The sequence below is a fragment of the Sorex fumeus genome, unplaced genomic scaffold (assembly GCF_029834395.1).
Source record: "Sorex fumeus unplaced genomic scaffold, SorFum_2.1 ptg000042l, whole genome shotgun sequence".
NCBI lineage: Eukaryota > Metazoa > Chordata > Mammalia > Eulipotyphla > Soricidae > Sorex > Sorex fumeus.
Genome location: NW_026606099.1, coordinates 6974891 through 6999512, shown reverse-complemented (window position 1 = coordinate 6999512; position 24622 = coordinate 6974891). Strand labels below are relative to the sequence as shown.

General features: G+C 49.6%; 1 protein-coding gene across 1 annotated transcript; it reads left to right on the top strand.

Moving 5' to 3' along the window:
• Window positions 1-5577: 5577 nt before the first annotated feature.
• CSRNP2 (cysteine and serine rich nuclear protein 2) lies at window positions 5578-24611 on the top strand. Its single transcript, XM_056120219.1, has 5 exons — window positions 5578-5677; window positions 10406-10642; window positions 12925-13184; window positions 18677-18973; window positions 21245-24611. The coding sequence occupies exons 2-5, from the start codon at window positions 10492-10494 to the stop codon at window positions 22166-22168; spliced, it is 1632 nt and encodes a 543-aa protein (XP_055976194.1). The 5' UTR covers window positions 5578-5677; window positions 10406-10491; the 3' UTR covers window positions 22169-24611.
• The last annotated feature ends 11 nt before the right edge of the window (window positions 24612-24622 follow it).

Below are 24622 nucleotides of genomic sequence, written 5' to 3'. Positions count from 1 at the left end.
GCTAACATCTTTCCTAGCTTCTTTATAACTTTGATTCAGATTATCATTTACCTCCTTTGTGCTTTTTAATTTATTTTTTGTTTTTTTGGTGTCATATCTGGTGGTGCTAAGGTGTCTTCCTAGCTCTGTGCTCAAGAATCACTCCTGGGGCCGGAGCGATAGCACAGCGGGTAGGGTGTTTGCCTTGCATGCGGCCGACCTGGGTTCGATCCCCGGCATCCCATAGGGTCCCCCAAGCACCGCCAGGAGTAATTCCTGAGTGCAGAGCCAGGAATAACCCCTGAGCATCGCTGGGTGTGACCCCAAAAGCAAAAAATTAAAAAAATCAAGAATCACTCCTGGCGGTGCTGGGGTGCTTGGAATTGAACCCATGACCAGTCGCATGCAAAGCAAGCACCTTACTGTACTATCTCTTAGGCCTCATCCTTGGTGCGTATTATTCAAACTTGAAACTCCCTTGCTCTCTACTTCTCAAATCTGTTTTACTTTTTCTTTTCTTCTGGCTTTTGGCCACATGCAGTGATGCTCAGAAATTACTAGGGGGGTGGGCGGGGTCACTCATGGATACCAGGCAGGTCAGCCTCACTCAAGGCAAGTTCCTTAGCCATTGTACTATCCCTTCAGCTGTGGTTTACTTTTTCAATAGGGTATATATGTAATACATATGTTGCCGATGATTTGGTAAGGTTGGGAGCAAGGAAGGTAGAAGAGAATCGAGTCTTCCACCTCTCTGCTCTACTCACCTTGGCCACCAGCACTTGGCAAAATGCCTGACATGGTTGAGACTAGTAAAGTCCGCTGCAAGCACCCACAGGGCACAGATACTCACATCCCACCAGTCCCATGAGGCAGCTGTCAAGTTATGCATGAACTTGACTTGTTATGCACGTTGTGGAGACTGATCCCTGCCACCCGATTTCTCAGGGAGCTGTGAACTCGGGCTTCAATGAAATTGCTCTTTGAAGGAAAGTCAAGCCAGTCTTTGGCACAGGTGATCTGGGTCCCATCAGCTTTCCCTCACAGAAAAAAGAATTCAGTAGAAAGTGAAAAGAGTGAAGATCATTTTGGGGCTGGTGGGAAGGGTTTGGACCACACCCAGTGGTTCAATACCTGGCATCACATATGGTCCCCTGTGCCCTGCCAAGAATAATGCCTAAGTGCAGTGTTAGGAGTAAGTCCTGAACGCAACTGGGTGTAGCCCTAAAACTTTTTTTTTTTTAAATGGAGATACTCATGGTTTTGAAGAAGACTAAAAAGAATAATGAAACAATTTACTTGAACTCAGGACTATTTTTTATTTTATTCTGGTTGTGCTAGGGATTAAACACAACAGTACATATTCAGGGAATGCATTTAACTCAGCCACATCCCTGACCCCCGAGATACTGGTGACCACAATGATCTCTACTTGTGGGCCATGACATCTGACTTTTGTTTCCATCTGTGACTGCTATTCTTGGTCAGATGTTTTCCTATTCCACTTTAATGTCTTGGTCTAAAAACAAACCACCCATCTGTAATTTGTGTATTTTGAATTGGCTCAAACAGCAGCAGCCCTGCAGTAAGGTGATTTCATCCAATATTGTTTGTTACAGAGTTGATATGAAAAAAATCCTGGTTGATGATGAACATTAACCCATCAAGGATGTTTTCACTGCACGTTGTTTTGCTTCAGAACAGAGGAACCTGTACATAGGACTTGTTTTATAGCATGAAATATTTATTTCATAGCATGGTCTAGAACAAAGTAGCATTTAGAATTGGAAATTCGATTTTTGTTTTACATATTAATATTTGCACTTCCTTTCTACTAGGCTTTAGCTTCATATGCCTCCAGACACCCTGCTTAGGTGAGAAGCAAAACTGTGGTTACTACTGGCAAACTGGCACCATTGTAGTAACTTGTCCAGTGAGCATCAGTGAAATACGGTGAAAAAGTAACCATGATAATGTGATTTTAGAAGTCCGCTTGATCTTTTGAGAGATCTAGAGCTTATTACCAAATCAGATCCTATCTTAGAGATTGGGTTGTTTTTGCTTGATTTGGAGCCCCACCTGCTAGTGCATAGGGCCATCACCTGACTTTCTTCTCAGGGATCACTCCTAGTGGTGCTCAGAAGATCATGTGTGGTGCTGGAGATTGAACTGGAGTTGAACACATGCAAGGTCCCTTAACGTCTATAATAGTTTTATGTCAAGAAAGTAGGCACTGAAGTTGATGGTACCCTGACAAATTATTCCGACAGTTCAAATTCTGCATGTGTGGTCTTATGAGACATTTTTAGCCTGGTCAACATAACCTTTAGGCTTCACTCTTGTGTATCTGTTTTGTTGCTAAATTTGCTGATTTTACAGATTGCTCTGGTCCCATCCCTCTTCTAGTTTGTTTTTGTGCATTCAAGAAAAATAGAATCATGAACATTTACACAGCACTGAGGTTAAAAATATTTTACTCTTCACAGAACTGCATGCCATACATAAATTTTTGCAGATGAGGAAGTTAAATATTTTGCTAAGGGTCAGACCACTAGTGAGTAGAGTTGGGGTTTATGTTCGGGTGATATGGCCCCAGGATAATCTTTTTTGTTTTGGGCCACACCCAGCAGTGCTCAGGGCTTATTCCTGGCTCAGCTCTTAGATGAGGCTCCTGGTGAGACTCAGAGGACCATAGTAGGGTCTAGGGATCAAATTTGAATCAGCTGTGTGCAAGTCAAGCACCCTACTGACTGTGCTCTGTATGCTGTACTCTGGCCATGGATACAAACTTTTGATCCCATGTTCTATCATACCTAAATTTCAGCCAATAGGGAAATTACTCATGCTTGTCGCCCTAAGAATCGATATTTTGTGTGATCTGCATTTCATTTTAAAAATTCATTGTTTCTTAGCTTCTTGGGGTCCCATGTCACTTAGGGGAGAGGACTAGAATTCTTGGCATTTTTTTCTCAGTCGCCCAATCTCTCTCATTGTCCCTCACTTCCCTTCCCTTCGTTGCCATTTTTGATGCTGTGACCAGAGGTCACACACACTAGGTTGTGCTTGCACGTTCAGCCATGGTGCTTGTGGGGTTTATTCTTGCACACATGCTCTCATGTGTTCGCTCACTGAGTTGTGGTGCTCACGCACCTTCTGAACCCAACTTCTCTGAGTTCTAAAACTGAGATGGCTCGATAATCAGTAGGGCTGCTGCAGTAGTAGTATCTTGTTTGCACTTGAACCTGGCTTTGGAAAGAGCCTTATCTGAGTTTTAACTCAGCCATCCTCCATCAGTGAATAGCCAGTAAATATCTACTGAACTCCTAAAGGTCAAATACCAGGCTTTGTACTAAGTGCTGAGGACACAGTGAACAGAACCATTTCTTGCTGTCAGGAAAGACTGGAAGACATATAAATCTGGTGGCAAACACAGAGATATGTAAGACAAGGGCATCGAGACTAGAGGGAAACACCCGCTTAGGGACACGGTTAGGGGGAGTTTGTAGTCAAGGGCCAGTGGAGCAAATAGAGGAGCTGACTCTGTGGCCGGCTGTCCTGTGGAGCCCGGTGAGCTGCAGAGTTAAGGGGGCTTGTGGAAGGGGGGGATTGGGGAACAGATGGCACGACTGGAGTGGTTGTGAGGCCAGGGAATGCGCCTGTCTTCTGAGCCGGGAAAGGCAAGGCTGACCTTCCTGCACATGACACTCAACGTCATACAACTTCGTTTTTATTTAATTTTTGCTTTTTGGGTCACACCCAGCGATGTGCAGGGGACCCTATGGGATGCTGGGAATCGAACCCACTGTGCTATCACTCCAGCCCCACATCTTCGTTTTAATTTTTTTTTTAATTGGCTTTTTTGGGTCACAGCCGGCGATGCACAGGGGTTGCTCCTGGCTCATGCACTCAGGAATCACTCCTGGCGGTGCTCGGGGGGGACCCTATGGGATGCTGGGAATCGAACCCACTGTGCTATCGCTCCAGCCCCACAACTTCGTTTTTATGTATTGGTTGGCTTTTTTGGGTCACACCCGGGATGCACAGGGGTTCCTCCCGGATCGTGCACTCAGGAATCACTCCTGGCGGTGCTCGGGGGGACCCTATGGGATGCTGGGAATCGAACCCACTGTGCTATCGCTCCAGCCCCACAACTTCGTTTTTATGTATTGATTGGCTTTTTTTGGGTCACACCCGGGATGCACAGGGGTTCCCCCCGGCTCGTGCACTCAGGAACGACTCCCGGCGGTGCTCGGGGGACCCTGTGGGATGCTGGGAATCAAACCCGGGTCGGGCCGCGTGCCAGGCACACGCCCTCCCCGCGGTGCTCTCGCTCCAGCCCCGCAACTTGGTTTTGAAAGCGGGTCCTCGCCTCCCTCCCACTTCAAAGCCGGGAAGACGCGAGACCCGGGGAAACGCTGGGTCCGGGGCCTCCCCGCAGTCCGCGCCCCCGACACCCGGGTACCCAGCAGGGATGCTCCCGCCCGCCTCCCTCCCTCCCGCGGGCGGGCTGCGTGCCAGCCGCGGGGTCCGCGCTCCTCGGCGGGGGCGAGGGGCCCCGGGCCCAGGGACGGGCGGGTCCGGCCGGACCCTCGCCCCCGAGCCGCCCTCCGCGTGCCCCCTGGCGCCCCGCCTCGGGTCGGCCCCGGCGCTGCCTCGGGGGCGGGTCGCGCCTCCAACTCCCGGCAAGCCGCGGGGCGCGGGGCGGGCGGCGCGCGGACTCCATTTCCCAGCCTGCCCCGCGGCCCGGGCCGGACGTGCCGGCGCCTATAAGAGCCGGAGCGCTGCGGCCGGAGCCTATTGTTAGCCGGCGCCGGGGCGGTTCTGGGCGGCTGCCGCCGGGGCCCCGCGTTGCCGGAGCCGCCCGCCCGCCGCCGCCTGCCGGCCCGCCCGCCCGCCCGCCCGCCCGGCCTCCCCGTGCGCCCGCCGCCCCAGGACTCCCCGGGCCGCGCTCTCGCCCTCCCTTCCCGCCCGGGCCGGGCCGGGGCGGCGGCGGCGGCAGCAGCCGGGGGCGGCCGCGACCGTCTCGGGAGGAGGCAGCTGCGGCGGGGCCGGTAATGGGCCTGGGGGTGCGGGCGGAGGGGGCCGCCGCGGCCCGGCCCGGCCCGGCCCGGCTGGGCGCGGGGGAGTGGCCAGCGCCGGGCGGCGCGGGGCGAGGGCTCGGCCGGGGGGCGGGGAGGCCGGCGGGGGCGGCCGGGGCGTGGGAGCCGCGGCCCGCGGGGGGCGGCGCGCGGCGACCGCTGGGGCCGCCTGGAAGCCCCCAGGAGGAGGAGGAGCAGGAGCAGGAGGAGGAGGAGGGTCGAGTTCGGAGGGGAGCGGAGGTGATGCCGGGCGGGGCGGGGGGCTCGCGGGGACGGGGCGAGGAGGCGCCGCCGCCGCCGCCGCCGGGCGGGGATGCGCCAGGCCGGGCGGGGACGGACCCCGGGGGGCGAGGGGGATGCTCGGCCCGCGCCCCCCGCTGCCTCCCGGGGGGAAAGCGAAAGCGTCCTCGCCCGGTGCCAGCGCGATCCTTTTTCACAGGCCCCAGCACGCCGCCGCCGACCGCCTGCCCTGCATTCATGCTTTTGGGGGTCCCGGTCTTGATGCATCCTTGTAGAGGGGTGGAGAGTGGCTGTGTGTCCGACAAGCCGTTCTTCCGTGGGCAATGGTAGAAGTTGTCCCCGCGGGGCCCAGTGTCCCCTTGTCCTACGGTTTTCAGCCCCAGGTAAATCCACGGCCCGTTCGGACCCCGCTCTTCCCGGCTGTCCATCTCGCGCATCCCCGAGTCGGAGGGAGGTGGTGGCCTGTGTCAGACTTGCACAGGGAGAGTTGGTGGTTCGTCCCTGCAGCATCAGAGATTTGTGTCTCCCCCGCGGATCGTGGGCGAGGTAGCGGGGGCCGAGTCTTGACCTTTGGTCAGCGAGCGGGCGCAGAGCAGGGGGCGAGGGTTGGAGGAGGGCCCCCACAAACACCTGGTTTACACCGGAGGGTGTTTTCACTCGAGCACTTTGTAAGTTCACGGTCCCCAGAGTAAATCACGAGGACTCACAGATCCACAGCGCGCACCGCCAGTGAACCACAGTACCCTGTAAAAAGAGAAATGGGACAGGTCATTTTTGTTGTCCTCTGGTCTGGGGGCCACACCCAGCAGTGCTCAGGGTTTAACTCCTGGCTCTGCACTCAAGGACCCTTCCTGGCTTGAGGGACCATTTGGGATGCCAGGAATCCGACCTAGGTAGCAGCCTTCAAGGCCAGCACCCGACCTCCCTCCTGTCTCTTGCCCCAGAGGACAGGTCATCTATTCAGGTTTACCCTCATGCTCAGCCGCAAAGCCTGTTCTCCTGTAACCTTGATACAGATTTAGGGATTTTGGTCCCTTGACCTTTAGCAGAAGTTGAGTTCCAGTACAGCAGAGATGTTTTCTCCCTTGAGGTGTGTACCTAATTATTTTGGACTCATTTAAGATGGAAACTTTAATTACTTTACAAATACGTATGTATTTCGTTGTAATTCCTACCTCTTCATGCCAGTCCTTCTTGCTCGTGCTTTTGGGGGAGGGGCAGCCAGGGAGGGGTGCTAGAGGAATTCTCACAGCCTGAAAAGGTTTAGCTCTAGCAATAAATACACACGATCTCCATCTATTTTACTTGGTGTTGGCCTAATAATCCTCTGTGTACTCTGGCGATTAGAATTATTTCATATACCTTTGGGGAATGCTCAAGCTAGAAACCCTTGAGGAAGGACCATAAGGCATGTAGCCAGGAAGTATAGTCCTGACATTTTCATTTTGCTGGCATTTAAAAGCTTTTATGGAGGTTTGTCTTATTTTGTCCAAAAGCATTTGTTGTTCACGTTGGTTACTTTGGCTGTTATCTGTCAGTTATGACCTGCATTTCTAGGCTCACTTTGATTATTTCTCTTCAGGCTTGGGGTATAATTCATGAGTTTCTCTTGAACTCAGGCATTGATCCTCTGCTAGTGTACAGTTGGGAGAGGTGGGAATGACTGATTCGAATTGTGTCTTGAAGAGTTGACTTGAACTGGAGAGTGTGGAACCTATTCTGGTTTTTGCTAGTGCAAAGAAAGATCTCTTCAGGCATCCTGGAAGTTCGAGGGGTGGTTTGTCCTTGGTGGCTTCTCCCAAACATCTTTACCAAACAAGTCAATTTCTCGGCAGGGAGCTGGAGAATGGAGAGCTAGGTTGAAAATTAAACAGACTAGATGAATTTTTGATCTTAATGTCAGGGGTAGTGTTGCTCACAGATCCTAAGGAAGACGAAGGAGCTAAGGGATACATTTACACACGGAGACAGATTCAGATTTTTCTCTTAAGCTTGATTTCTTTTTTTCCTGTTTGCTTTTTGTTTGGTTTGTTGGGGGCTACGTGGTATGATGCTCTGGGCTTACTCCTGGCTTTGTGCTTAGGAATCATTCCTGATAGTGCTCAGGGGACCATATGAGATCCTGGGGATCCAACCCAGGTTGCCCTGTGCAATGCAAGTGCCCGAAAGCACTGCACTAAACCTCTGGCCGTCCTCTTTGCTTCTTCCCGACCTCCCTTCCTTACCTGCTCCCAAAGTGGAGGTGGGAAGGCAGGGGAAAAGGGCAAAGGAGAGTGGGAGAAGCAGTGAACAAATGTGCTGCATCGTAGCACACCAAAATGATACCCCTGAGGGCAATGGGGTTAAAACTGGAGACTTCCACTACCAAAGATGATTTGGGACCAGACCCAGCCGCATGCTGGGCTGAAAGGAGTTTCACAAATGTGCTTACAGTCCTAAATGCCTGAGTGCTTCCCGCTAAAAAAAAGCCCCTCCCCCCAAAAAAAATCAAAAAACAAACCAACAGGCCTCGTTCCTAGTAGTAGCAGCAGCAGCAACCGGATCTTAGTTAAAACTGAAGCTGAATTTAAAGCCTTTCTGAGAGAGCAGATGTTTGCCTCCATCTAATTTTACGTGTGGTTTTTTTCTTAAGGGTTCTAGGTGGAGAGGGAAAGATTTAATTCAGTCATCAACATTTTCTCTTATTTTGAAAATCCCATCCGTATGAGTTCTCAGACGCAGAGGTTACCTGACCTCTAAAAATGGACTGTGATTACTGATTTCTTGCCCCAGTGATGCTCAGGCCTTACTCCTGGCTCTGCACTCAGGGATCACTGGCAGAAGTGCAGAGACCATAAGGGGTGCTGGGGATTGAACCCAGGTCCTATGCATACAAAGCAAGTGCCTCACCCACTATACTGTTGCTGTGGCCCCCATTAGTAGACACCTTTATGCCCCTCCAAACTCTTAACCCATTAAAAAGTCTGAGACTCCCCTCATTCTTTTAAAATGTGAGGGTTTGCAGGTGGCACTGTGCTTGGGAGTCATTCCTGATGGTGTTGGGTGACTCAGGCCTCCCACAGGCGAGGCAAGTGCTCGGCCTATCGAGCTCTGCCCCTCTTATATTGGAGGTGGGGGGTGTTGTGGAGGGCCCTACCCAGTGGTACTCAGGGCCTACTCCTGGCTCTGCACTCAGGGATCACTCCTGGTGGGCATGGGGGGGGGTGCTATAAGGGTGCCAGGGATCAGATCCAGGTGGGCTGTGTAAGGCGAGCACTCTGCCCTCTGCTGTCGCGCTGGCCCTCCTCCTCCTCTCCTTTTTTACACGTCCTGGGAATGTGACCTCTGATGGACAGTACGCTGAGAAACCTCAAGAACAAAACTGATACTTGGGGATTAGCTGTATGATTTAATCACAATTCTTATCAATTCCTTTATTCCTTTTTTCCCCCTCCCTGGCCAGATTTGTTTCAAGAAGATGCTGGTCTGAGGCTTAGGGTGGCTAAGGGATTTCTTAAGTTCATTTGTGACTCGAGTGCGAAATTTTGATGCAATTTGGAAAAATAAATAAATAAGACAGTATCTTCTCTCAAATTCTTGGTAGATCTGGTTGGCTGGAGAGCTGGTCTCACAGCAGGCAAATGGCTTTCAAGGGACAGTTGGGAACAAGAGCCCTATAGCAGGCACCTCTCGCCACTACAGTATATTCTGGGTGGCTGCTCGGCAGTCATGCAGCCCTGTCTTTCTGGGCAATGTTGTTATTCCTTCTGCATAATTAGCAACTAGTGAGATCATAGTCTGGGGAGCTGCTGGCAAGAGTGAGGCAGAGCAGGGCAGGCTTCCTCTCGCTGCATGTGGCTCTAACCCTTGACAGCATTTCTGCTGCTGATGGAGATTCAGATCCATGGGAACTTAAGATCCGAGACCAAAAGAGAAAGATTCGTACCTGGGAAATGGACCGTCTTAAGACTTTTTGGTGTCAGCAGGTTGAAAGCACTGCTGTCTTTTTTTTTTTTTTTTTGCGCGTCACACCTGGCGATGCACAGGGGTTCCTCCTGGCTCATGCACTCAGGAATTACTCCTGGCGATGCTCGGGGGACCATCTGGGATGCTGGGAATTGAACCCGGGTCAGCCGTGTGCAAGGCAAATGCCCTACCCACTGTGCTATTGCTCCAGCCCGAGCACTGCTGTCTTGATGTGACTCAAGTGATTTGTCACTTTTGCTGGCTTTTTTCCCCCCTTGCTTTAGTGTCTTTATATAGGACGAAGATTCAGAGCTAAGTTTCCTTGCACAGTGAAGGATGATAAAGTGGCTGGGCCCTGTTTTTTGGAGCAGTATGACGTTGGAGAAGATTCTGGGTTTTGAATCCAGTGCAGATTCTAATCTGCAGTCTATTCTTTCGAATTAAATTGGACCTTTTTGGGAGCCTCAGTGGGACACTTTATACTTGTGAAGATCTGGATACACTTTGAAATTGAGAGTCAAAAGCAGCATTTCTCAAAGTGTGTTACAAGGATCACTGTTCTTTAAATACTCTGGAAACTCAAGGCTATAGTCAGCGCGTGTGTGAAATCCTGAATCCTGTGTTCCCTGCCACTTAGCCCCGTACTCATTCCGATTCGAAACTTCTCTGAGGTCTTCCAGAAGCAGTTTATGTATCTGGAGTCTATTTTAATACGGATATCTTCTTTATGTATGCACTCTTTGGGAAATGCCAGGCTATATTTTCCCTAGGAAAAATAATTGGATCTAGTCTACATTTAGGCAACCTAATTCTGCCTCTGATCCCCGGTCCCTCCTGTTGCCCCTTGGAGAGCTCTCCTGGTGACCAGAGGAGCTGCTGCTGCTTTCTCCAGGCTAATGAAGCCTAGAGCCCAGCTGGCTTGGAACCAAAGGCCTTAACTCCCCTGGGAAAGGTGCTGCCTCTTTGCATCTCGTTATTCTAAAAGGTTGGACGGTGAGGGAGAACAGAAGTAGAAGAATGCTGGCTGCAGAAGTAGTGATCTAGTCTTGAGAGGCCAGATGTCACGACCAGCTTGGGTCTCTGCGTCAGCTGGAGGAGTGCGTGTGTAGGTGGGGGTGAGGGCTCTCTGCGTTCAGGCTTGCTGATTCCTCTTTTCCCCTGGGCAGAATGCTAACGCACCTGACTAGCCGGTGGTGAGCAGGGGCTTTGGGGCCAACGTAGTGGGCTCCCCAAGGAAACCCCCTTGAAACCAATGGATGCATTCACGGGCTCGAGTCTCAAGAGGAAGTTCGATGATGTGGATGTGGGCTCATCAGTTTCCAACTCTGACGATGAGATCTCTAGCAGTGACAGTGCTGACAGCTGCGACAGCCTCAATCCTCCGACAACTGCCAGCTTTACACGTGAGTGTGCTGCCCTCCCCGCCTACACATAACCCCCCCAGCACCCTCTGACCCCACACCCCAGCAGGACCCCTTCTGGGTCTTGAGATCTTTCTTCCAGCTAGTTTAGGGATTTACCCTTCATCAGCCTCTTCGCTGCTCTCTGTCCAGTCTTGTTTAAAGTACCCCATTGCTCTCAGATCATAGGCTGAAGTCTTATTTATTCTAGCTCATTTTATGTATGCTGGGATTGGTGCGTGCGGGATGGGTTGAATTAAAAAATTTCAGGAGTAATTCCGAATTCCGCAAAATTGTAATTGCAGCAGAACTTAAGTGTTGCCGCAGGGACAGATGGACAACTCTAGATATATTAATTATTATGACTCAATAAAAAGTAAAGTAAAGGCCCTCCCGTTGATCATCGATTTGCTCGAGCGGGCCCAGTAACGTCTCCATTGGAGACTTTGTTGTTACTGTGTCTGGCATATCGAATACGTCACGGGGAGCTTGCCAGGCTCTGCCGTGCGGGCGAGATACTCTCGGTAGCTTGCCGGGCTCTCCGAGAGGGGCGGAGGAATCGAACTCGGGTCGGCCATGTTGGCTGCGTGCAAGGCAAACGCCCTACCGCTGTGCTATCGCTACTTCATGACTCAATAGTTCTTGGAAAGAACTTTAACTTATTTTCGTGGTTCTGGAAATGGAACCCAGGACCTCGCACATGCAAGGTACGTTTCCTTGCGCTCAGCTCCATGCTTGGCCCAGAAATAACTTCTGGCAGGATAAATCAGGGCTTACTTATCTAACCTACTGCCTGTTTTTTTTTTAAACTATTTTTTTTTTATTAGTGAAGCACCATGAGGTACAGTTGTAGATATACAAATCTTTGTGCTTGGGTTTCGGTCATACTATGATCACATACCCATCCCTCCACCAGTGCCCATTTTCCACCACCATGGATAATATCCCCCCCCACCCCACCTACTGCCTGTTTTTATAAATAAATTTTATCAGAATGCTGCCACACTTATTGTCTGATTACTTTCATGCTCAGTGGTGGACAGGAGTAATAATTGCAAGAGAGATCTTTAAAAAAAAAAAAAGCCTAATATATTTACTGTCTGGCCCTTCTCAGAAAAAGCTTGCCTTCTGTATAGGTCAGTGTAGTCTGATAGAATTTTGTTGTGTTAAAAATGTCTTGTATAGTGGTACTACATGGAAAGTATCATGTTAAGCGAAATGACTCAGAAAGAAAGGGATAGACATAGAAAGATTGCATTCATCTGGGGAACATAAAATAACACAATAGGAGACTAACACACAAGATTGGCCGAGATTAGTACCAGGAATTTTACTCCATGACTTGGAGGCCAACCACACATACTAGGGTGAAAAGGGAGCTCAGATAGAGAAGGGAACACCAAATAAAGTGTGTTGGGAGGATCCTCCCAGGATGGGAGAAGCATGTGGAAAGTAGACTACAGACTAAACATGATTGTCACCCATTGCCTCTTTTGCAAACCAAAACACCTAATAAGAGAGAGAGAACAAAAGGGAATGCCCTGCCACAGAGGCAGGGTGGGATGGGGGGGGATGGGGGGTGGGAGGGATACTGGGATCTGTGGTGGTGGGAAATGGGCACTGGTGGGAGGGATGGGTATTTGATCATTGTATAATTGAAACCCAAGCACAAAAATGTGTAAGTCTGCAACTGTACCTCATGATGTCTCACTATTAAAAATTTAAAAAAAAATGTCTTGTATGAGGCCCAAGTGGTAGTCCAGCAGTGCAGGTAGGGCATTTACCTTGCACATGGCTTACCCAGACTCAGTCCCTAGCACCCATATGATCTGCCGGGCCCTGTTCGCCCCAAGAGCGAACCCTGAGCAATGCTGGGTGTGGCCCAAAAACAAACTCTTAGATGGTAGTCATATGAGATTGTTGATTATGTAAATGTGATTAGTGTAACTGAGGAGCTGAGTTTTCAATTTTCCTTTACCGAAACTTAAAGTGCCACTTGCAGCTAATAACTACTGAATGAAAAGTGAGTCTGAAGAGCTTATTATAGCCTTGAAGGATTACCTAGAGATCTTCCCAGCAGATGTTCTAAAGAGAGTGTTTGGGTAAAGTCAGCCCGGTGTGGACTACCTCAGGTTCCTGATCCCCTCCTACTGCAGTTGACGGCTGGAGGACCAGAGATCTGTGTGTCTCCAGGGAGCACTTGGAGAAGAGCTGAGAGCCGGGCAAGCTGAGGTCCCCAGGCAGGCCTCCATGCTTTACCTCACTGCTCTGTGCTCTCTTCTCAGCCACATCCATCCTGAAGCGGCAGAAGCAGCTGCGGAGGAAGAATGTTCGCTTCGACCAGGTGACGGTGTACTACTTTGCCCGGCGCCAGGGTTTCACCAGTGTGCCCAGCCAGGGTGGCAGCTCGCTGGGCATGGCCCAGCGCCATAACTCTGTGCGAAGCTACACCCTGTGTGAGTTTGCTCAAGAGCAGGAGGTGAACCATCGGGAGATTCTTCGTGAGCATCTGAAGGAGGAGAAACTCCACGCCAAGAAGATGAAGGTGCCTACGGGGTGGCAGGGATCTGGCAGTCAAGTGGGAACCATCTAGGTCCACTGAATTTTGTTTTGACTTGATTGTTTTCTTTGGCATAGAGAGATTTTACATTTTTCTATGAGATGTCTGTGATTTAGATTCAGATTTCAGTCTGAGACACCCGTCTTACTGTCTCTAGTAGTGTGTGTGCAGACAACAAAATGGCTTCCTCGTCCTTCTCGTAGGTGGTTTTCCCTTGAGGACGTGAGTGCCTAAAGACTCTCGGGTCAGGCAGTGGGGAGCACAGTGTAGGGCCTCTTGTCAGATGCCTGTCCTTGGCTCTGATGCGCAGAACAGTTCTGGATCTTGGATGCTCTCAGGAGTTCGCTGTTTGTGTTACCTCTGCCGTGTCTAGCTGTGGAGTCTTCTACGTATCAGCCTCAGCATCGGCAAACAGTTATCTCACGTTGTTAGTGGCAGGAGACTGGGTCTGCCCTCTGGCGCTGCCCGAGCTCGTCCCTTTTCATTTAGGAGGCGAGCAGGGCAGGCTGAAGACCATCTCAGATGGCTCCTTGCATCTCTCCGTTTGCAGTATTAGCAGCATTTGTCATTCCAGTCAGTCTCCACCAGTTCAGAACATTAGCCTCGGGGAATGGCCTGGTCCAAATTTGAGGAACACTGCTTTAGATCAGACCAGAGAGAGAGCGAGAGAGCGAGAGAGCGAGAGAGAGAGAGAGAGAGAGAGAGAGAGCGCCCACGCGTGGTGGGGAGTGGTGCAGGGGAAAAGTGCTAACCCCGAGAGCATGACCCATATAAAAATGAGCAGCAGTCTTATTTCCAGGGTCGTGTGAGAAATTCCAGTGAGACTTGCCAGTTTGGGGTGGAGTGATGAGCCGGTGGCTGAGGGCTCAGTAGATCAGGCTCAGCAGATCTCATTTTCTTCCTCCTGATACTGTAAGATCTCCTCCCCTTAGCCAACTCCATACACCTGTTTTTCCAGCCAGAATGATGTGCAGGCTTCCTGTCTTCCAAGGAATTCCATCCGTGACCCTATCACCTTTCTGCTGCTATAGCAACAGCTGGGCAAACAAACACTCCTCGTCTGCCATGCAGGCTTTCTTCCCTTTTCCTAGAAGAAGGCTCTCCTAAGTCTCATAGGGGAATAGTTGGTCAAAATAGGATGTCATCCCATTCTGTGCTGCCTCCCCCCTCCTCTTGGATGAGGTGCAGGGTACCTGCTACACCGATTGGTGAGGCAGTGATGGCATTTTTTCCTCTTCTGGGCCATACCCAGCTTGGTGCTGGGGGTGGCTCCTGGCAGTGCTCCAGGGACCACATAATGTCAGTAATCAAACTGGGGCCTCCACGTGCAAAACACGTGCTCAGCCTGTTGAACTCTCTCTGTGGCCCCAGTGGTGGCATCTGATACATCTTTGCGTGTCAAGAGAAATGTCTTGGGCCGGGATGCGGTTCATTGGGATAGCACTTCCCTTGCCTCTGTGAAGCTGAGGACCGAATTCATGGGACCACTGGATCCCCAAGCACAGGAAGCAGCCCCTGCACACCATGCTGCGAGCAGCTCCTAAGCATTGCCTAGTGCAGCACAAAAGAAATGGACCAAAACTTCGATTCTGCCTTCGCCGTGACTCCTTCACATAGAAATTTCTCCTACTTTAGCATTCTCCAGAAAAAGCAGCATTTGTTCTGCTCCCCCCGTCTCCATATGCCATCTCATATTTGTTCTCTTTGGGGCTGCCACCAGAAGTGAAAAAAGGGGGAAAAACTGGTTTTCTGTAGCTACCTATGATTATTCTATTATCTTAGATTTCCACTTTTTTTTTTTTAATTTGTCTATATTTTTTCTTCTTGTTTTGGAAAAGCAAGAAAGTTTTGAAACTTACTTAGAAAGATGTGAGGGGAGAAAAAAAAAGGAGAAGTGTGTGTTCACGAGAGAACAGAGGCTTCTCCGGAGTGGAAGTAGGCAAGTAAAGAAACAGAGACAAGCAAGCAGGATACGTGTCCAGGTGAGAACACGGACTTTTGAAGAGCAAGCCCTATTTCACTTTTTTAAATTATTAAATTTTTATTTTTTATTTATTTGTTGCTTTTTTGGGGGGGGTCACACCTGGCGATGCACAGGGATTACTCCTGGTTTTGCACTCAGGAATTACACCCGGCGGTGCTCGGGGGACCATATAGGATGCTGGGAATCGAACCTGGGTCTGACGCGCGCAAGGCAAACGCCCTACCCGCTGCACTATCGCTCCAGCCCCTTTCACTTTTCTTAAAAAACAAAGTTGGCCCAGTTCCTCAAAGATTCTTTTTTCTCACTGATCGGGAGTACTATCTCAGCCATGACTTTTGTTTGAGCCGCGTCCATTGGTAGATAGGGCTACTTCTGGTGACGAGCAGGGGACTGACCATGCTGTGCCGGGAATTGAAGCCAGGACTCCCACATGCTCCAGCTTAGGAAATTTTCCGACCCATCACATTCTTATCTACACGGGTTTCTTCCTGTCGCATCTCTCATCACTTTACTTTGAAGACGGTCGGGGGGAGGGCATTAGGCGGAGGCCACTGCTGCAAAAGAAGCAGTCCTAAGGGCTGTGGAAAGGCCCTTGCGGTTGGCCTGCTGATATAGAAATCATAGATCTGGGAGTCCTGAGAAGCATCCCTTGATTTCTCTCCTCATCTTCCCATCCCTTCTTCCCCTCCCCCAAGCAAACAGGTATGTAGCTTGTTACCCGGGGCTGTTGCATCACATTTCTCCCAGGAGTCGTTCCTTTACCTGCACCTCTCTGGTCTGATGAAATAAGCCAAACCCTCCACTTGCTTGGCTCTCATCCTTGCAGGGTCTTGGAGATGATCAGAACTCATTTCCTTTACTTGAATTTTTCTGGTGAGTTTTCAGAATCCATGCAGCACCTGTTGCCTTCAATCTGTCCTCTCCCTTTGAGTTCCTTTTTAAAGACTCTCAATCCCTCTTAGGCTGAGAACCCAGATTCTACCTTTAGATGGTATATTCAGATTATAGATGCCATCCTACCTCTCAGCTTTTCCCTAAAATCAGATTTAAAAAATATATATATCAGAAAGCTGGAGAGAGAATACAGTGGGTAGGGTGCTTGCCTTGCATGCACCTGACCCGGATTCAATCCCCAGAACCCCATATGCTCCCTGAGCCTGGCATAAACCCTGAGCACTGTTTAGGTGTGACTCCAAACAAAAAACAACAGAAAGAGAGGGACTGAAAAGATAGATGATACAACAGTAAGGCACTTGCATATGATTACCGGCATCCTGTATGGTCACCTGAGCACAAAAACTAAAAAACAAAGATTAGAAAGGAGAAAGGACGGGGCCAGAGGAGGACGTACAGTGGTTGGGGCATTTGCCTTGCACGTGGCTGACCTAGGTTCAATCCCCAGCATCCCTTATGGTCCCCCGAACACCGCCAGGAGTAACCCCTGATCATCACCGGGTGTGGCCCCAAAACAATATTTTTTTCTTTTTGGGTCACACCCAACGATGCACAGGGGTTACTCCTGGTTCATGCACTCAGGAATTACTCTTGGCTGTGCTTGGGGGACCATATGGGATGCTGGGAATCGAACCCGGGTCGGGCCACGTGCAAGGCAAACGCCCTGCCCACTGTGCTATCACTCCAGCCCCAACAACAAATTTTTTAAAAAAAGAAAAGATATATTTCTTCTTAAATAGTTGTAGTACATTTACTTCTAGTATTTCTAGCAATGGCATTTTGTATGAGCACAGTAAGAGATAGATCAAGCTTAAAGTTTGGTTCTTCCTGAAGACATCTCACTATATATTCCAGACCACAGTCCTCGGGACAGGTTAGTCTTCCTCCTTATCCAGTTACCTCTTTTGAGGCATGACAGAGCTTGGCCACGACCATGCTCTTGACTTATAGCTGAGTATTCTGGCGCTTCGGCCTCACCCATTTTGATGCCAGAGTAGCTCACAGCTGCCCTGGGTCCATTCAGTCCCTTGTCAGGACCCTGCTTTTGGGGCAAGTAAGGGCAAATGAGGCTTAAGTTGGGAAAGCAGATGTCTAGGAGTGAATATTATTCAGAGGGCTGGAGCGATAGCACAGCGGGTAAGGCATTTGCCTTGAGCGTGGCCAAGCCGGGTTCGATTCCTTCGCCCTTCTCGGAGAGCCCGGCAAGCTACCGAGAGTATCTCGCCTGCACTAAGCCTGGCAAGCTACCCGTGGCATATTCGATATGCCAAAAACAGTAACAACAAGTCTCATAGTTTGTTGTGAGATGTTGCTGGTGCTGGCTTGAGCAAATCAGTGAACAAGGGAGGACAGTGCTACATTTTTATAAAGGTGTTCACAATAATTTGTTACATTTAATATTCCAACACTAATCCCACTCTGTTACACCTACCTACCACCATATTTCGAATGTTTCCACCCTGACTTCCAAACCCTGCGTTCAAAGCACGACCTCAATAATTTATTTTATATTGCTTGTTATGAATAATCCACTAAAAACGATCCCAAAAAAATTATCTTAGAGGAAAGTGTGCAGATTGTTGTTTACCATGGAGCCATTAAGCCCTTGTATCAGAGATTACTAAGATGTTATTAAAGGTTGAGCCTTGTGTGCTTGTATGTAGCACCGGGTCACTGTCCTCCCGTTGTTCATCGATCTGCTTGAGCGGGCCCAGTAACGTCCATCATGAGACTTGTTACGGTGTTTGGCATATCGAATATGTCATGGGTAGCTTGCCAGGCTTTATTGTGTGGGCGAGATACTCTTGGTAGCTTGCCGGGCTCTCCGAGAGGGGCGGAGGAATCGAACCCGGCTCAGCCAGGCCAACTGCACGCAAGGCAAACGACCTACCACTGTGCTATACATCACACACACACACATATATATATATATAGTTTTCTTCTCTCCCCGAGATGGGTTGCTTCTACTTTACACCCCATCAAAATGTGGTGTGCTACTGTGTTTTGTTGTTGTTGTTTTAATTAATTACTGTGAGATAGTTACAAGCTTTCATGTTTGGGTTAGTGTGCTACTCCTACATCAGTGGTACAGAGTATGAGATGTCTCATGGCCGCATTTGCAGAACAGTAATTTTTAACTGGACGGTGACTTTGGGGTCCAGAGGCCTCTCTATGGCGTATCATCCTGTGTTGTTCTCTTCCAAGAGATTTATTTGGGAGTCTCTGGATCACAGCCGTTAAGGAGCTCGTGTGGTACCAGAGGCAGTTTGTGGGCTTGACTATGAAGCTACCAGAAAACACAGGGAGATAGGGGGAGGTCGCCCATTCCCGACTACAGATTACTAAGACTGTGAGAGCTTTTGTAATAGCCATAATTACCCATTTCCCCCCCCCCCCTTTCTAAGAAGATGAAGCTCTCTGTACCTCCAGATCATCGTTTACAGGCTGGGGATTTCATCAAATGCCCTCCCCACTGCACGCTCTGGCCTGAGAGAAACTCTGCTTTAGAGGCTAACTTTTCCTTCCTGTCTGTCGGCAGTTGACCAAAAATGGGACAGTGGAGTCAGTGGAGGCTGATGGCCTGACACTAGATGACGTGTCAGATGAAGATATCGATGTGGAAAATGTGGAGGTGGATGATTACTTCTTCCTCCAGCCTCTGCCCACCAAACGGCGACGGGCCCTGCTGAGGGCTTCTGGGGTTCACCGCATCGACGCGGAGGAGAAGCAGGAACTTCGTGCCATCCGCTTGTCACGGGAAGAGTGTGGCTGTGACTGCCGACTGTATTGTGACCCAGAGGCATGTGCCTGTAGTCAGGCCGGGATTAAATGCCAGGTGAGTTCACAACGGTCTGAAAATGGTACCTTTGAGTCCAGGGCTGGTGGTGTGGTTTCACGGGTGGATTCCTGAACCTCCCAGCTTCTCACAGCCCTTTTCCAGGGAGAATGCAGGCATGATAGGATTCTTAACTGCAGAAAATCGATGAGCTACTCTGAGTTTATTATCTGTTCTCAGGGGCAATAAGCAACAACTGTTAGTAAATGGGGGGTAGGAAGTGGCAGGTCCTGATCGTAAGTTTAACATTGGTAGTTGTTCCTGAAGTAGCAGTGTTCTTTGAGATAAAAGGAAGCAGAACAAGTTTGTATCTTGCAAACAGTTACTCTTAGTACCTCTGTCAGTGTTATAATAGTTCTTGGATCCCGTAATTCAGAAGAATTACCACCTGACTGTTCTTCTGACAAAGAAGGGTCTGAAAGAAGAGTCTTAAGGACTCAAACATAGCAGCACCATCACCGAGAATGAATTTCAGCTGCAACTTTGTGTATTTGGAATGTAGATTCTGGGTCCTTGTGGTTGAACTGATGTTATGATGTTCATCTACCCTTTCTTTTCCTTGTTTTGGTTTCTGGGCTACAGCCAGGACTCACTTTTGGCTGCTATATGCTCAAAGATCACTTCTTGGGGGGCCCGGGAAGGAGTGATGGGGGGCATCGGGGTCAGTAGAATGCAAGGAAATCCCCTTACCTGGTGTACTATTGCTGATCTAGCTACAGATTTTTCTGACTGAAGTCCCATGATGAACCAGACTGTTAAATACAGACCAAAGAGCACCCCTAAGAACCGGAGTCTTCTAAGAACAGGAATGTAGATGTAAATTCATGAAACAGAAAGATGTTAGGGCCAGAGATAAAGGACAGGAATTAAAGCACCTGCCTTGCATGCAGCTGGCCCGTTTGAATTTTGGCACCACATGGGCTGCCCTGAGCACCAGAGCCAGAAGTAATCCCTGAGCACAGAACCAGGAGTAGACTCTAAGCACCAGAGGGTGTGGCCCCCAAATGAAAAAACAACCAAAAAAAGGAAAGATACTATGTATTTGTACTTAGGTTTTGGCTTAAGTTTTTTTTTTCTTTTCCTTTTTTCAATTTATTGGTCACACATGACTCTTCTCAGGACATACTCCTGGCTCTGCAGTCAGGGATCCTTTGTGGCAGGGTTGGGGTCCAGGAGGCCACATGGGTTACCAGGGATTGAACCTTGGATGCACACAGGACAAGCATCTTACTGGCAGTATGATCTCTAGTCCTTATTAACAGTTTTTAACACAGTCTTTAGCTCCTCCCACCCTGTTTCGACTAGAAATAAAAGAGATAGAGGTAGAAGGTACTTCCTTTCCAGAGGTCCCTGGTTTTCTTATTCGTTGCCATGGTTACTGTTTCGGAACCATAGTGTTCAGGCCTGGGGGGAGAGCTCAGACATCAGGAGTGTGTGCTTTGCATGCCCTGTTGGATACCTGGGTTCGATTCCCCTGGCACCATCCCTCAAAGCAGCACTGGGATTAGCCCCTGAGCACTGATGGGAGTGGCCTCAGAAAAACAGAACCAGACTGTTCAATGATCAGGGGAATATGAAGCAGGCAATGAAAAATTGGCTGTAACTATTTGAACCTTCATTCTCATAGTCTTTCACAAATCGAGGTTCTACACCTAGTTTTCTCCAGAATGTCTTGCTTTGAACTAGATCTTGCAGAATGCAATAAGCTTGAGCCCCAGCCTTTTCTGAGTAAAGCTGGGGAATCCTAGAAAAATCTCTAGGTGTCTGTGGGGCACACACGTTTCTGCAGCTTTTTTAACTCTGACATAAACATTAGATCTTTTTTTTTGGTTAGAGAAAACATAAAGCTCTAGAGAAAGGACTTCCTTGAAGTGACATTAATTAATAGCTGCCGAATAACAGACACAGGTGGCCTTGCAACAGTGTAGTGCTCCTTTAGCTCATGCTGCATGATTCCTTTGGTTTTGGAACCACAGCTGGCTGTGCTCAGGGCTTACTCCTGGATCTGCATTTCGGGGATCACGCCAGGTATGCTTGGGGGAGCACCCGGGATCGAATCAGGAGTGGCTGTGTCGGTGTGTGGCAAGTGCCTTACGCCTAGTATTTAATCTCTTCGGTCCCAAAATTTCGTCTTGAATTGCTGGTTTCTTCCTTTTGCGAGAAGACCGCAAAGCCCAGCAGTCTCGATTTGCTAGCAGACGTTTCCTAGCCCCCTGGCTGAACCTGTTGGTCCCATCTTGCCTCAGCCTCCCGATTTTGTTCCCTTCGCAGGTGGATCGCATGTCCTTTCCGTGTGGCTGCTCCCGAGACGGCTGTGGGAACATGGCTGGGCGCATTGAATTCAACCCGATCCGGGTCCGGACTCATTACCTCCACACCATCATGAAGCTGGAGCTGGAGAGCAAGAGGCAGGTGAGCCGCCCGCTGGCCCTCCACGAGGAGCCCTCGGCCACGGCCACCTGCAGCCTCACCGGGGCGCACGGCTCGGAGACGCAGGACTTCCAGGAGTTCATTGCTGAGAACGAGACGGCAGTGATGCACCTGCAGAGCGCGGAGGAACTGGAGCGGCTCAAGGCGGAGGAAGACGCCAGCGGCTCCAGCGCCAGCCTGGACTCCAGCATCGAGAGCCTGGGCGTGTGCATCCTGGAGGAGCCCCTGGCTGTGCCCGAGGAGCTGTGCCCGGGCCTCACCGCCCCCATTCTCATCCAGGCTCAGCTGCCCCCTGGCTCCTCGGTTCTGTGTTTTGCTGAGAACTCGGACCACGCAACCGCTTCGGCAGTGAGCAGCCCCTCCTACTTGAACAGTGGGCCCCTGGTGTATTACCAGGTGGAGCAGAGGCCAGTCTTGGGGGTGAAAGGAGAGTCCGGCACAGAAGAAGTCCCACCTTCTTTCCCCAAGGAGAAGGATCTGAATGTCTTCTCTCTCCCTGTTACCTCACTGGTGGCGTGCAGTTCCACAGACCCAGCTGCCCTCTGTAAACCAGAAGTGGGGAAGTCATCCACTCTAGAAGTGCTCATGCCCGAAGACTGTAGCCCCGAGGAGCCTGAGAACGAAGACTTCCGCCCCTCTTGGTCCCCCTCCAACCTCCCCTTTCGCACGGACAGTGAAGAGGGCTGTGGGGTGGACAAGTCCTCACAGCCCAGTGAGGACCGGCCTCCCGAAGATTCTGCACTGGAACTTCCCCTGGCAGTGTGACGCGGGGCTGGAGCGTCTGTCTCTTACCCATTCTCTATTTATTCCCTATTTTACCTAACGCCATTTCAAAACAAAACTGTAGAAGCACCTGCTGCTCCCATGTTATTTTATTGGGGTCTTTGGGAAATGGGAGGGGGGTGGCGGGGGGAAAGATTGTACAAGTATTTCGTAAAGGGAAACAATCAAGGAGATGGGCTCCAGCTTGGTCTGGGCCTCAAGTCTGCGCAGAGGCAGCTGTGTAGTGAACACTGAGCTTTCTGGGCCATCGGAACGAAGAGCTAGATGTCACAGGAGGAGCTGGGTAATCAAGCAGCTTCCCCCCTGCAGGGGCCAGAACAGTCACCGAACAGCACGAAAGCCCCTTCCGGTTCCCAGGTAGGGGCACAAGCTTGATTTTCTTTGTGGTCCCTCTGATGTCCCTTATTGGTGTGTCATAATAAATTGGAAATAATCACCCACGCCAGTCTAGAGAGGATGGAAAGGTCTCTGCTTCTGTACAGAATCTCTGGAACTAAAAAAAAACGAACCGCCTCCCCCTGGTTCCCTATCTGGTAAATAAGTTAATATTTGACATGTTTGGTGTTCCCTGACCTGTTCCCCACACTGGGGACTCCTGGTCTGTAACTTGAATTGTCAATTTCCTGTTTTTAGGTACTAGAGTTACACGAGTCTTGGTTTTCCCCCTCCTCTATATTTTCCTTTGAAGAAGAGGAGCAGTTTGGCTGGGGATTGGTCTAAGGGCCCAAGGCTGCAGTGTGCCCCCCCGCCCGGCCAGTTGGCAGGAAGCTGTAAGCCCGGGCTCAGCCATCCCAGGGGAGGCATATATGCAGCAGTAACTGTGTCCAAAGGAGGCAGCAGAGCAGCTGCTGTGGGAAAAGACGACTTTTCTTTGTGCCATGCTTGCTTTTTTGCCCTGGATTATTGTTCCCCTTCTTTGGGAGATTCAAGCTTTAATGGAATGTAGGATGTGGCAACTAGTTTGTCACCAACTAGTTTTTGTTTGTTTTGTTTCGTATCTACCTCCTGTCTGGTCCTTCTTGGCCGTACAGGGGTAGAGAGTTCTAATACTATTCCAGTTCACGCCCGCTGCCCCTGCCCACTAGATTGGCAGATGCTTATTAGGCCATCTTGATGACACATGAAAAAAGGAAGGCGAACATCCTTAAATACCACATACCTCTCCCAAGATACAAATAATTCCAGCTTTTGACTATAACCACTGAGATTCATACAGTGAGACTCCTTCCGTTCTTCTATCACAGGGAATATAGTTATTTCTCTTAGGTCCAACTTACGTGCCAGGCCCTGCTGCTTTTTATACCACTCAAAATTTTTCTAAATTTTTTGTAGCAAATGGTACCATTACCGGGTAGTATCCTTTCCACAATGCCTCGCTTCTGGTGTGGCTTATTAGCAGGAAAGAACAAAATGGACAAAAGAGACTGGGGTGAGGGAGAGAACTTCCTACGTTGCTCACAAAAGCCTTTTCCCGTGGGCGACCAAGGCACCAGTGTCTAAAGCAGTCTTCATTGCTGTTGCCACTGCGTTCCAACTGCGTTTAAACTGAGCCAGAGAGGCCCTGTACTTAGCAGACATCCCTTTTAACCCCTTCTGCCTCTTGTTCATTCCTGTTCTGAGGGGAGGCAAGGCAGTTAAGTACATAGATTCTTACCTCTCCCCAACTCCAGTCTCACTAAACAGATGAGAGTCTGCGGTGTCTGAGCTCTACGTGCTGCCCCAAACCCAGTTTCTCCCTTCCTAGACTGGGCACCCTCAGATGCGAGACTGAAGCTTAGTTGGGAGTTTTACTCTGGAAAAAAGAATCATTCTGAAAGTTCATGTGGAAGGGGAGTCAACTTTATGCATTCCCTCTTTAGGAAGGATCCAGCCGAATCAAGAATGTGGATTCTAGCTGAGCAGTGAGACACATTAGCCTCTGGGATCAAATCAAAAGTCTGAATCTACTTAAATTCATTGCCAACCCCCAAGACACTTTATTTTTCGAAAAACTAGTTCCTTAATAGAAGTCTTATCGCTTCACTAACTTCAATCCTAACACTGATCCCAAGCATTAAAATGCTAAATATTAACATTTAGCAGACCTGTCTTGTCAAGGGGCCTTTTCTACAACCTAGTCTATCTCATTTTTGGTGCTACCTGAGGTGGACAGAAGCACGGTTGCCAGAAAAGCGAGGCCTTTTATCACAGAAGCAAAGAGCTTCAGTCCCACTCAGCTCAGTTGAGGCCTAGATAAATGACTTATTAAAATTCCTTTCTCATATTGTACACAGGTAGTATTCTCAATGTGAATCCAAAGCTTGTATGTTTCTCTGAAAACACTTTTATTTTTCCCCTTTTAGGTCCTTGACATTGTGATAATACTGTATTTAAAGAGAATATTTAAATGTAATATTAAAGAAATATTCAAAAGAACGGTGTATTCTTCATCTTGTC

What these genes read in the sequence shown, in the direction of transcription:
- CSRNP2 (XM_056120219.1), top strand. Translation starts at nt 10,492, where the DNA reads ATGGATGCATTCACGGGCTCGAGTCTCAAGAGGAAGTTCGATGATGTG. An exon ending in GACAACTGCCAGCTTTACAC is followed by an intron (nt 10,643 to 12,924) that starts GTGAGTGTGCTG and finishes CTCTCTTCTCAG; the next exon opens with CCACATCCATCCTGAAGCGG. An exon ending in AGGCCGGGATTAAATGCCAG is followed by an intron (nt 18,974 to 21,244) that starts GTGAGTTCACAA and finishes TTCCCTTCGCAG; the next exon opens with GTGGATCGCATGTCCTTTCC.